Source organism: Carcharodon carcharias, chromosome 4 (assembly GCF_017639515.1).
Source record: "Carcharodon carcharias isolate sCarCar2 chromosome 4, sCarCar2.pri, whole genome shotgun sequence".
In the NCBI taxonomy this organism is placed as follows: Eukaryota; Metazoa; Chordata; class Chondrichthyes; order Lamniformes; family Lamnidae; genus Carcharodon; species Carcharodon carcharias.
The window spans coordinates 160,735,539-160,747,919 of NC_054470.1; the positions used below are offsets into that span (position 1 = coordinate 160,735,539).

The 12,381-nt window shown below is 41.9% G+C and overlaps 1 protein-coding gene across 5 annotated transcripts in view; it reads right to left on the reverse strand.

Annotated features, from left to right (window-relative positions):
- Positions 1-12,381, reverse strand: part of LOC121277423 (KH homology domain-containing protein 4-like) — a 45,615-nt gene that overhangs the window by 12,678 nt on the left and 20,556 nt on the right. For all 5 annotated transcript variants that reach the window (XM_041186863.1, XM_041186862.1, XM_041186864.1 and 2 more), the window contains exons 9-10: positions 9,190-9,250; positions 2,300-2,637 (exon numbers count right to left, since the gene is read on the reverse strand). In XM_041186863.1, coding sequence (XP_041042797.1) covers positions 2,300-2,637; positions 9,190-9,250 — 399 coding nt within the window. The remainder of the gene's footprint in view (positions 1-2,299; positions 2,638-9,189; positions 9,251-12,381) is intronic.

Sequence of the window (12,381 nt, forward strand, 5' to 3'; positions counted from 1 at the left end):
GACATAGCTGATCAATTTTCTACATTGTTGGGTGGATGATAGTGTTGTAGCTGTAGTGGAATAGCTTAGGCTCAGGGCACAGCCTGTTCTGGAGCACGTCTTCAGTACTATTGCTGGAATGTTGTCACAGCCCATAGCCTTTGCAGTATTCAGTGGAGTGAATTGAGTTGACTGATGACTGGCATCTGTGATGCTGGGGACCTCGGCAGCAGGTTAAGTTGTAATGTCCTCAGGGCAAGAAGGGATGAGCAATTAATGCTGTCTTACCCATATTCCAAGAACAAATGAAAAAAACAAAACTAACTTACGCCGTTGAAGTTATTTTTAATTTTACCTTACACTTCTGAAGAATGTTGGGGTACAATTCTACACTATAACAACCTGCTTGGTCCTCAAAAAACAGAGGGTTGAATTTTCCCAGGCCCGCTAAGGTGAGATAAGAAACTGGGCCGGAAGCAAAGTTGGAAAATAGTGTGCCAGGTCCATTACCCTACGCCTTCCCATCTCTATGTGATCTTGTCAGAGGCGGGGTCAATACAGCAGAGGCTACCTGCCCAACAGTGGCAGGTAGCTAATACGGGCAATTAATTGGCCTATTAGGCGAAAGCTGATGGTGCCAGCGGACGGGCTGGCACTGAAGCTGAAGCTTCACGGGTAACTGGAGGGGGCTTCCTGGTAGCAGACAGGGGCCAACAACTTATATTTATATAACATCTTTAAAGTAATGAAACATCGCAAGGCCCTTCAGAGGAGGATTATAAAACAAAGTATGACACCGAGTCGCATAAGGAGATACTAGGTAAGATGACCCAAAGCTTGGTCAAAGAGGTAGGTTTTAAGGGATGTCTTAAAGTAAGAAAGAGAGGTAGAAAGGTATAGAGAGGGAATACCAGAGCTTGGGGCCTAGACAGCTGAAGAAAATGGTGGAGCAAATATAATTAGGAATGCACAAGAGGCCACAATTTGAGGAGCATACCTGAGGGTTGTGGGGCTGGAGGAGATTACATAGATAGGCAGGGGCAAGGCCATGGTGGGTTTTGAAAATGAGAATGAGAATTTTAAAGTCAATACATTGCTCGACTGATAGCAAACGTAAGTCAGCCAAGCATGGGGCAACAGGCGAACGTGTGAGTTAAGAAATGGGCAGCAGAAATTTGGATGACCTCAATGTTTCCTCTCAATCAATTACCCCAGCATGGACCCACATTTTGATGCACCCTTGCAGTTTCCCACCTGCCCCAGCAGCAGCCACCTCTCCTGGTGGGGCTGCCAGCTAGATATTGCTGTGGGCCCTCCTATTGGGCCTCCCGCTTCCCTGCCAAATTTGCTGCTCTTAATTTTTTGTGACCAACGTCCCACTGTGGCCGCTACCAGATTTGCGACCCAGAATTGAGGTTGATGTCAGGATTACGACCTAATTGGAAAAAGTGCAATTCAACTGCAGTGTTATCAAGGTGAAGCCTATCCATGTACTTGGCCAATATCTCACAAGCAACTTTAACCAAGGGTCACTGGATGATCAAGGCAAGGACTCTGATGTACTTTGTCTCCTTAGCACCCAAGTGACTGTGAATGGAATGGCTGCTAACATTATGGTTAAGAATTGAATCGGAGTCCTTCGTGGCCCATACTACTTTGGTGCTACCCATACACACAGTCAGAATTAGTCACTGAATTGTTTTAACTAAAGCTTATTTCCAGTCTATGCCCCAGATATATATCAGTCAGTGACTCAGTTAGTGGGATTTTGAAGCTTTTCCCCTCTTGTTCATAAAACTATTCATTTATCACAAAGTAGTTTTACAAACAAGACAGAAATAACCATTTTAGAGCTTATTCATAGGTAGGCACTTGAAATCCTCGAATGAAAAAGACAAGTCGGCAAGCAAGAAGCCTTCTGGAAGACATGTTACTTTGATGCTACAATATTGTCTGCTAACTCCAATTATGGGAACTTGGGATCTAAAAATTGTGTTAATACATGCCCAATGTAATCCATTCAAAACTCTTTAAACTACTGAACTGAAAACCAAAATGGGAGAATAGCCATTTTGAATCTCACTGAATACTGATTTTTTTTTAAAAAGTGATTCCATTATTAATGACATGAAAGACTTAAGTGATAAATAGCACACTATTTTATTATTTTTAAAGAGAACCAAGAATAGATGTAAGAGACAGTACGTCCTAGTTTGTTTAACAAATGTTTATCTTCAGTAATTCAGAAAAATAAATACAAAGTTTTAATTAGAACAGTGACTGACATTATACAAACAGTTCATTTCCTTTATGCTCTTACCTGCTGCAAATTTGTTCCAGTTTGTTGCAAAGGCTGTGGTGTATAACAAGGTCCTGGCATTGGCTGTGGCATTTGAAAGTTGTTCTGAGATCCAGGATTCATGATCCCTGACACTACTTGGTTCTGAGAGATCTCTGTAGGTAATCCAGCAGTGTATGGTGTTGGAAGAGGCTGCCTGAATTGCTGTGTAGTATACTGTGCATTTGTGTTGGCAAATGTGTATGGGACAGATGTCTGAGGCTGAATGGGATATGGCTGTGACGTCATCACTGGAGGTAAAACAGAGACAGGATTCTGGGCAGGGCCCATAGCCGGAGACGGTGTCACCATGGAGTAAACTGTAAAATGTTGAAGATTTCGAAGTAAACTTAAGGTTAAAAGTTGCCACATGATATCAAATACTTTGGTTTTTTTTAAATTAAATCTTCTTAAGATTATATATCTACCAACATAACAGACTTGCCGTTTATTCAAAGTAATTCAAATGAATGAATAGATTAGCAAAGGTTTACCAGTTTCATTCAAGGACCTGCATTAAAAATTAATTTTACCACTGCAGCATATAAAGTGGAAAATATTAAAAAATTGTGTGCACGAGTAAAAAGCAGTCACGAAATAGATTAAACTTGAGAATACTAGCTGTTTTTCCAAACAAATTTCTCTCATTATATTTTAATATTTAATTCCTTGCATACAATTGAAACACCAGTAATGTGGCTGAGTCAAGTTTGCAATGCAAGGAAGATTTAGTAATCAATCACAAACAATGTGTATGTTAATGTCTACTGCCCTTTATCTACCCTGTTACTTAGAATTCCCCAAGGTTGGCCAAGCATGACCTTTTGAATTCTATGATGGCTCTATAATATTTTCATTTTCTAGATGTTCCTCTGCTACTTGAATAAAGACTCCATTATCTTTCCCATGAAGTTAAGCTAATTGGTCTATTGACTTGTTCTGTCTTGCTGTTTAAATGTAGGAATCACATTAAATCTCCCTCAGTTCTCTGGCAGCATTCCCTTTATTAATACCTGCACATATATAACAGTCCCCCTACTAACTCTTCCCTAACTTCTACAGTATGCACGGATACAATCTATCCAAAACAGGGAATTTATCTCCCCCCACTACCCTTAATGTCTTCCCAAGGGTTACTTTTTGATTTTCATTCAGTCATGAAGTAACATTGCCATCTTTATTTGTGTTGAATATTTTTTAGATATCTTTAGATAGATAAGATAGCACAAATACCAAAGTCTGTGTACATGTATATATAAATCTTTTAACTTGGAATCTATAAATCAAATGTTTTTGTTAATTACAAATAAATATCTTAAACAGTTATCAAAATGAAAGTTCTAACTACTTGGTAACTTATTAGGAACAAGTCTCAATTCTGCAGCCCGTTTTAAAAAAAAAATGCAAGCAATTAGCACTCTCCAGCATTCTTTGGTTTTCATCTGCTAATTTCAAGTTTCTTTCCTCTCAATGCTTCTGTTTTAAGTGAGTGCTGATGAGCAGGATACTGACTTCCAAAAGTCCAACTGTGCAACAAGAGGAACGCACACAAATTAATGCTGCAGCACCAAGCTAACCATCAGATAACAAATAATTTAATTCACATATTTTTAGTGATTTTTCCAAGATAAGGCACCTTCTTGCATAATTATCCATACTTCAATGAGACACAGATCGGATGAACCAAAGGAGCATTAATTGTGGTTCTCGGTACCATAATAAAAATAAAGGATAGGTATTTTATTCTCAAATGGAGCTGGTTAGGGAGAATCGATCTTTAATAAAATCGAAAACAAAATGAACTCAATAGAACATAACTCCAAGAGATCAAAACGCTACCATTTGGATATCAGCATGTCAATACCAACTTTTTCCCTTTCTACAAAAGCTTTACTGTTCATATTTCATGGGGTTGTTTCGTGGGATTAGCTTCAGAAAGCATAAGGAAGCCTTTGCACCTCTGCTTAGTCATTGAGAGAACATTCACATGCCACTTGGAACACCAGGGCGAATGCAAGCCAGTGGCCATCTGAGTTTCTCAGAGATGTGAACAATGTGCCAGTGCATTAAAGAACATTGACATTCATTCTGGTTTCATTCAGATTACAGGTGACCAGAAAACAGTACAATTTTCCAGACCAGCCTTACCAGAGCAGCCACCCTCAGCTCTTTCATGCTGACTGAAGCCGAAGCCCCTTGCATTAATCAGCGGCTCCTTCATGGGCATCAGTCCCAGACCTCAACCCTCCCATTAACCAGCACTTCTGCAAATTTTCTCCAGTTCTCACCTCTCCTCAAGTGATTGGTGATGGTGCAGCCAAAGTCTCCTGCATGGCAGCAGCAGGACCAGCCAAAATAAGCTCCAGCTCCTCCAATCACAGGTTCTCTCTCTCCTGCCCTTGCTGTTCCTCCAATCATAGATTCTCTCTCTGTTGGAACAGCAAGAGTGGGAGGGGGAAGAGCTGGAGCAGCGAACATGGGAGGATCAGATTGTGTGATTGGAGGAATAGCTCTTCACAGATTCCGTGCCTCCCACGTACGGGGGTGACTTGTCTCTCATTTTCCGCCTATCTTTGATCTTGAGAGCTTTTTTGGGGATTTCAAGGGCAAATCTGCCCACCGTCCCCTCTATTTTGAACCGTGACAAAGGCATTTAAGGGGAATATGGTAAGTCTGAAGGAGAAAGGAATAGAAGGTTATGCTGTTAGACTAAGATGAAGTGAAGTTGGAGAAGACTCATGTGGAGCATAAACACCAGTATAAGCCTGTCCGTATGACGGACCTGTTTCTATGTTGTAAAAGTATATGTTAGTCCCCTAGTAAACATTCAGGCAAAGTGATTATTTGTAGTCTTGCCAGTTCCCAGTAAGTTTATGATGTGTATCTCTATGTGTAAATTAGCCTATCCTAATTTTACCTTGGCTGTTTCTGTATCTGTAGAATACTTCAATATTTCTTTCTATGTACCTTGATAAAGCCTTCCGAATTGTTGTTTTTACTTTCTTAACCTTTACATATTCCTTTTTGTTATCCTCTCCTATGTTGTCTGTGTACTTAGTGAATGCCTTTATGTTTAGTTTCAATTTCAGCCTCGTTTCTTTATTCATCCATGGTATGTAATTACTGGCTAGATTGTTCTTGCTTCTTAGTGGGATTTATTTTTTCAAGGACTCTACTAATCACCCTTTTAAATGTTTCCCACCACAGTGCTATTTCTCGGTTTGTCAGTAAAATGTTCCAGTTTCTTTTCCCTAGATCCATTCACATCCTCTTAAAATCACATTTTTTCAAATTAATTACTCTGGCCTCAGTCTTTTGTCCATCTCAATCTTTATTTTCGTTTTCATTAAGATTGCGACCACCCTATCAGCAACCACTGCCGCATCACTCCCTTCCACTAGCCCACCGGGCCAAATTTCTTTCAAAGTGCCCCCTGCCCTAGCCCTGAATTTACATCTTTCTCCACTTCCTCTCCCATCTCCCTTCATGCCCTCTCCAAGCTCATCTTTGTCCATGAGACCCACCTCCTGCTCTCTCAACCATATTCAGTTGAATCAGAGCTTCAGAGGAGTTCAGAAGACCATGCAAGGAGCAGCACCCGGCAAACCTAAAAGAGGTGCCAACCTGAAGCTGCTCAGGACTACATGCATCCCAAAAGGAGGAAGCAGCACGCAACAGACAGAGCTAAGTGATCCCACAACCAATGGATCAGATCAAATCTCTACAATCTTGTCACATCTAGTTATGAATAGTGGTGGACAATTAAACAACTAACAGAGAAGGAGCTTCCAAAAATATCCCCCAGCTTCAACAATGGGAAAGCCAAGCACATCACTGAAAAAGGCAAGGCTAAAGCATTTGCAACCATCTTCAGCAAGAAGCGCCAAGCGCACGATCCATCTTGGCCTCCTCCTGAGGTCCCAAGCATCACAAAGACCGGCTTTCAGCCAATTTGATACACGCTACATGATATCAAGAAATGGTTGAAGGAACTAGATATTTCAAAAGCTATGGGCCCTAACAACATTCTGGCAGCAGTACTGAATAATTATGCTCTAGAACTAGCCACACCCGAGCCAAACTGTTCCTGTAAGCTACAACAGTGGCATCTACCTGACATGTGAAAAATTGCCCAGCCATGTTCAGTCCACAAAAGCACAACAACTCCAATCTGGCTAATTACCGCCCCACCAGTTTACTCTCAACCATCAGCAAGGTGTCGATGTCAATGCTATCAAGTGACATATACACAGCAATAACCTGCTCACTGGTGTTCAGTTTGGGCTCCATCAGATCCACTTGGTTCCTGACCTTATTACAGCCTTGGTCCAAACATGGACAAAAGAGCTGAATTTCAGAGGTGGGGTGAGAGTGGGCTCCCCTTGACACCAAGGCAGCATTTGACTGAGTGTGGTATCAAAGAGCCAAGCAAAATTGAAGTCAACAAGAATCAGGGGGAAAACTCTCCACTGTTTAGAGTCATACCTAGCACAAAGTAAGGTGGTTATGGTTATAGGAGGTTTCACCCCAGGTTCTACAGTTCTAGAACATCACTGCAGGAATTTCTCAGGGTAGTGTCCTAAGCCCAACCAATGTCAGCTGCTTCATCAATGACCTTCCCCCATCATTAGGTCAGAAATAGGAATGTTCGCTAATGGTTGCACAATGTTCAATATCATTTGAGACTCAGATACCGAAGCAGTCCATCCATAAGCAGCAAGGCCTGGACAAGATTCAGGCATGGGCTGATAAGTGGTAACCAACATTCCAAACCACACAAGTGACATGCATCTCCAACAAGAGAAAATCTAACCATCTCCCTGTGACATTCAATGGCATTACCCTTGCTGAATCACGCACCATCAGCAGAAATTTGGCTTGACCAGCCATACAAATACCATGCCTACAAAAGCAGGTCAGAAACTGGAACTCTACAGCTACTAATTCAACTCCTGGCTCACCAAAGCCTCTTTATCATTTACAAGGCACAGGTCAGGAGTGTGATGCAATACTTTGCATTTGTCTGATGAGTGCAGCTCCAACACCACCAAGAAAATCGACACCATCCAGGGCAAGAAGCCCATTTGATTGATACCCCATCCACCACCTAATATCCACTCCGTCCATCACTGACACACAGCGGCAACAATGTGTAGCATATACAAGATGCACTGCAGCAACTCACCCAGGTTCCTTCAGCAGCAACTTCCAAACCCACGACCTTTATTATCTAGAAGGACCAGACTGCACAGACATGGGAACCCCACCACCCAAGTTACCTTCCAAGCCACACACCAGCCTGACTTTGAACTATCACTGTCATTGGGTCAAAATCTTGGAACTGCCTTCCTAACAGCATTATTGGTGTACCTACAACAGATGGACTGCAGTAATTCAAAGCGGAGGCTCACCACCACATTCTCAAGGCATTTAGGGATGGGCAACAAATGTTGGCCTTGCCAGCTGTGCTCACATCCCATGAAAGAATAAAAAAATACATTACCCATTGCTGTAGGCCTAGCAAACTTGCAGTTCCTAATAAACTGCTGACCACCCAATTCCCCCTCCTGCTCCCCATGTCAACTGATATTATCTCCCTCCCTTTTAAACCTGTTGTCATTACTCCTCTCATCAAAAAGCCAACCCTTGGCCTGACTGTCCTTGCAAGGACCACCCCAACTCCAACCTCCCTTTCCTCTCCAATATCCTCAAATATGTTGTTGCCTCCCAAAACCGTTCCCATCTTTCCTGGAACTCTATGTTTGAATCCCTGCAATCACCCCCTGAAACGTTACTGAAATGGCTCTAACCAAAGTCACAAATGACATCCTACTTGTCTATAACAAAGGGATCCCTCCTTGTCCTTCTTAATCTGTCTGCAGTCTTTGACACAGCTGAGCACACCATCCTTCTCCAATGCCTCTCCAAAGTCATCCAGCTGGATGGAACTGCTCTCAGCTGGTTCGATTCTTATCTAATCGAGGTCAGAGCATCACTTACAAAAGCTTTTCTTCCTTCTCCTGCACCGTTACCTCTGCTGCCCCCCCCCCCCCCCCCCCCCCCACCCCCCCCCCCCCCCCCATACACACACAAAGGATCTTTCAATGCCCCCCTTGTATTTCTGATCTGCTTTCTGTCCCTTGGCAAAAAGGTGAAAAAACAGTAGCTTTCATACACATGCTGACCTCACCCAGCTCTATCTCACCATCATCTCTCTCGAATTCTCCACTGTTGCAAAATTATCAGACTGCTTATCCGATATCCAATAGAGTAGGAATTTCCTCCAGTTAAATATTGGGAAAACAGGAGCCATTGTTCGCAGTCCCAACTCCAAACTCCATTCCCTTGCGAATGACTCCATCCCTCTCCCTGGCAACTCTGCAGCTAAACCAGACAGCTCACAACCCTGGTGTCATATCTGATCTTAAGATGAGCTGCTGACCACACATCTGCACTATCACTAGTACAACATCTTTCCTCCTCCATAATGTCGCCCGACTTTGTTCCTTTCTCAGCTCATCTACTGCTGAAACTCTCATTTGTACCTTTGTTACCTCTGGACTTGACAACTCCAAAGCTCTCCTGGATGGTCTCCCATATTATCCCTCCATGAACTTGAGATCATTCAAATCTCTGCTGCCCAAGTCCTAACTCGCACCAAGTCCTGATCACCTAGTACCCGTGCTCGGTCTCCTAAATGGGTTTTCGGTCAAGCAACTTGCAATTTTAAAATTCTCATCCTTGTTTTCAAATCCCTCCATGGCCTCACCCTTTCCTACCTCTGCAAACCCCTCCAGTCCCACAAACCTCCAAGTAAAACATATGGCGTTAACATTGTGTTTCTCAAAGTTCACATCACTCCAGAAGGATACCTGATGGTGGACCCATTCCTGATGTAATCTGGCTTTGGTATCTAGAATATTCTGCATATACCTTATAAAAAAAAAGAGACAGTATTCAAAAATGAGCATTAAATAATTATTTCAGTTTGTAAACTAATATCTGCACTTAATATCAGAACATACATCTTATCCTCTGACATTGCGCATTCATCATTAATTGTGATCACTGCCAGCTGGAGTATGAGCTATTTATAATGCAAGGTTATACTAACATCTCTGCACAATTCCCTAACAATAAAGAGTGGCTTCCTTAACCTCTTCCAACTCAAGTACAGTCAACCCAGTCGCCCTATAGAGAGGCTCATAACAGAGGTGATTGCAGTATGCTTATGGAAGTGTCTGAATAGGCAATCATATTTCATTGGAAAGTCAATTATTAATACAACTCTGCTTTATTGAAATACACAAAAAGATAATTCATTTTATGGCAATTTATATAATTTAAAAGGGAATCAAATGAAATTTTGCCCATTGTCCCTCTAACGTTTAGAGTCCATATGACTTCTAAAAGAAGCTCTCTTTTTCTCAGATGCTGCCAGACTTGCTGAGTTTTTCCAGCAATTTTCATTTTATTTCCTTCGTCTGCAGTATTTTGCTTTCATTAAAAAGCAATCTCTGATCTCTCACTGCTGACCTTACTCGCTACATCAGGCTGTCAGTTTGTGACTACCTGCTTGTCATAATTTTCAGAAAGAAAATCCTGGCATGTGCAAACCTGGTCAAAGAGCTGGGTTTTAAGGAGGATCTTAAATGAGAGGGAAGTAGTAAGATGACAGGTTTAGAGAAAGAATTCCAGAGCACAAGGCCTAAGTGGCCAAAAGCACTGTTACAAATGGTCAGGGCAAAGGGTGCACAAAGGATCATAGTCAGAGGGGCAGGGCTAGGAAGAGGGGAAGATTTGTAGAACAGGAGAAGATCAGAGAGATAGGAACAGATGAGACCATGGGACAATTTAAATGCAAGGATACGAATTTCAAATTTGAGACTTTGGGGGAAAACCGGAGCTGATGGAGGTCTCATTGGCTACACTACAAAAAAATGTCATTGGCTGTAAAGCACTTTGTAATATCCTGAGGTCATGAAGGACATTATATAAATGCAAGATTTTTTTGCATATTATTTTCCATGCAAGATTGTTGAATACATCAATTTATGATCAAATCCAACACCATTCCCAATCACTTCAAAATAAGTTATAAAATCTCATTTAAAACTAATTTGGGTGATTTCAGTTAGGTATTCTTTTTCAAGTTTCTTTTATTGTTTTGCCAACTTTCCCTAACTGGTTGGACTCAGCTCATTAGCATGGCTAGAGTCTGACGCTGTTAGCTTGCTCCAGATCTTGACAATCCAAGCTGGTAAGTGATCAATACTCTATGGCCTCCTACTATATCTCACCTTTTGATAAGGTCCCACAGAGGGGGCTAGTAAATAAAATTGGAGCACATGGGATGGGGGCGGGGGGGGGGGGGTTGCGGAATATACAAATATGGATCAAGAATTAGTTAGCAGACAGAAAGCGGAGAGCAGGAATAAACAAATCATTCTCAGGATGGCAGGCTGTTACTAGTGGGGTACCGCAAGGATCAGTGCTGGGTCCACGGCTGTTCACAATCGATAATGATTTGGGGATCAATTGTAATATTTCCAAATTTATCGATGGTACCAAACTGGGTGGGAACGTAAGTTTTGAGGAGGATGCAAAGAAGCTCCAAGAAGATCTGGGCAGGCTAAGTGAATGGGCTAGAACATAGCAGATGGAATATAATGTGAATAAGTCTGAAGTTATTCAGTTTGGCACAAAGGCAGAATATTTCTTAAATGGTGAGGGGTTGGTAAGTGCAGGTGTCCAAAGGGACTTGGGTGTCCTTGTCATGGGTCACTAAAAGCTAGCCTGCAGGTGCAGCAAGCAATTAGGAAGGCAAATGGTATGTTGGCCTGAATCGCAAATGGATTTGAGTACAGAAGTAAAGATATCTTGCTGCGGTTGTATACAGCCTTGATGAGACCTCACCTGGAGTATTGTGCGCAGTTCAGATTTCCTTATCTAAGGAAGGATATAACTGCCATGGAGGGAGTGCAACTGAGGCTCACTAGATTAATCCTTGGGACGGCGAGATTGTTGTATGAGGAGATTGAGGAGATTGGGTCTGTATATTCACTAGAATTTCGAAGAATGAGGGGTGATCTCATTGAAACTTACTAAGTTTTACAGGGTATGACGGGGTCGGTGTAGATAAGATGTTTCCCCTGGCTGGTGAATCTAAAACCAGTAGACATAATCACAGGATAACGGGCAGGCCATTTAAGACTGAAATGAGGAGAAATTTCTTCACTCAGACGGTAATGAATCTTTGGAATTCTCCATCCCAAAGGGCTGTGTGAGCTCAATTATTGAGCATGTTCAAGACAAAAATTGATATATTTCTGGAGACTAATGAAATCAAGGGATATGAAGATAGTGCGGGAAAGTGGCATTGAGGTAGATGATCAATCACGATCTAATCGAATGGTGGAGTAGGCTTGATGAGCCAAATGACCTCCTCCTGTTCCTATGCTCTTTCTCCTATGCCTTAACACCATTCAGCTAGCACAAGTCCTGAAACTGTATTGCACAAAGTACTTAGGAACACTTTGATTTTCAATTTCTTTCTCAGTTTTCTCTAAAGAAATGACATACAATGTCAAAGCTCCACAGATTGCAGTAGCCTTCCAATAAGTCACACAGATAGTCATTCTTAATTTGGGAGCTTCAAAAGTGAGCACTGAGTTATTTGATTGTGGGGCTTTCACAGCCATGACCAAACCTGTCCTCATCCATCATACATGCAGCTACATAAAGGTTTACTGATTGCTATTAGATTTGCCTCTTCCTTAGTTGATGCACGTTGAAGCCAACTCAACATTCCCGTCGCTGTCTCAGTTAAGATTGGCTGTCATCTTTACTAAGGACTGAATATGGAATCTATCTGCTCTGTATGGCTCTATACCATTATGAAATTGCACTATACACCAACCCATTGTAGGGATTTAGATGTTACTTTCTACTGGGAGATGAAAGCACCTCTGGAACAGTACTGCAGTATGGATCTGACACAATGCAGCAGTAAAGCACCCATACTTATATGGACAATTCCTGTACTTTTCTTAAGTGGCAATTTG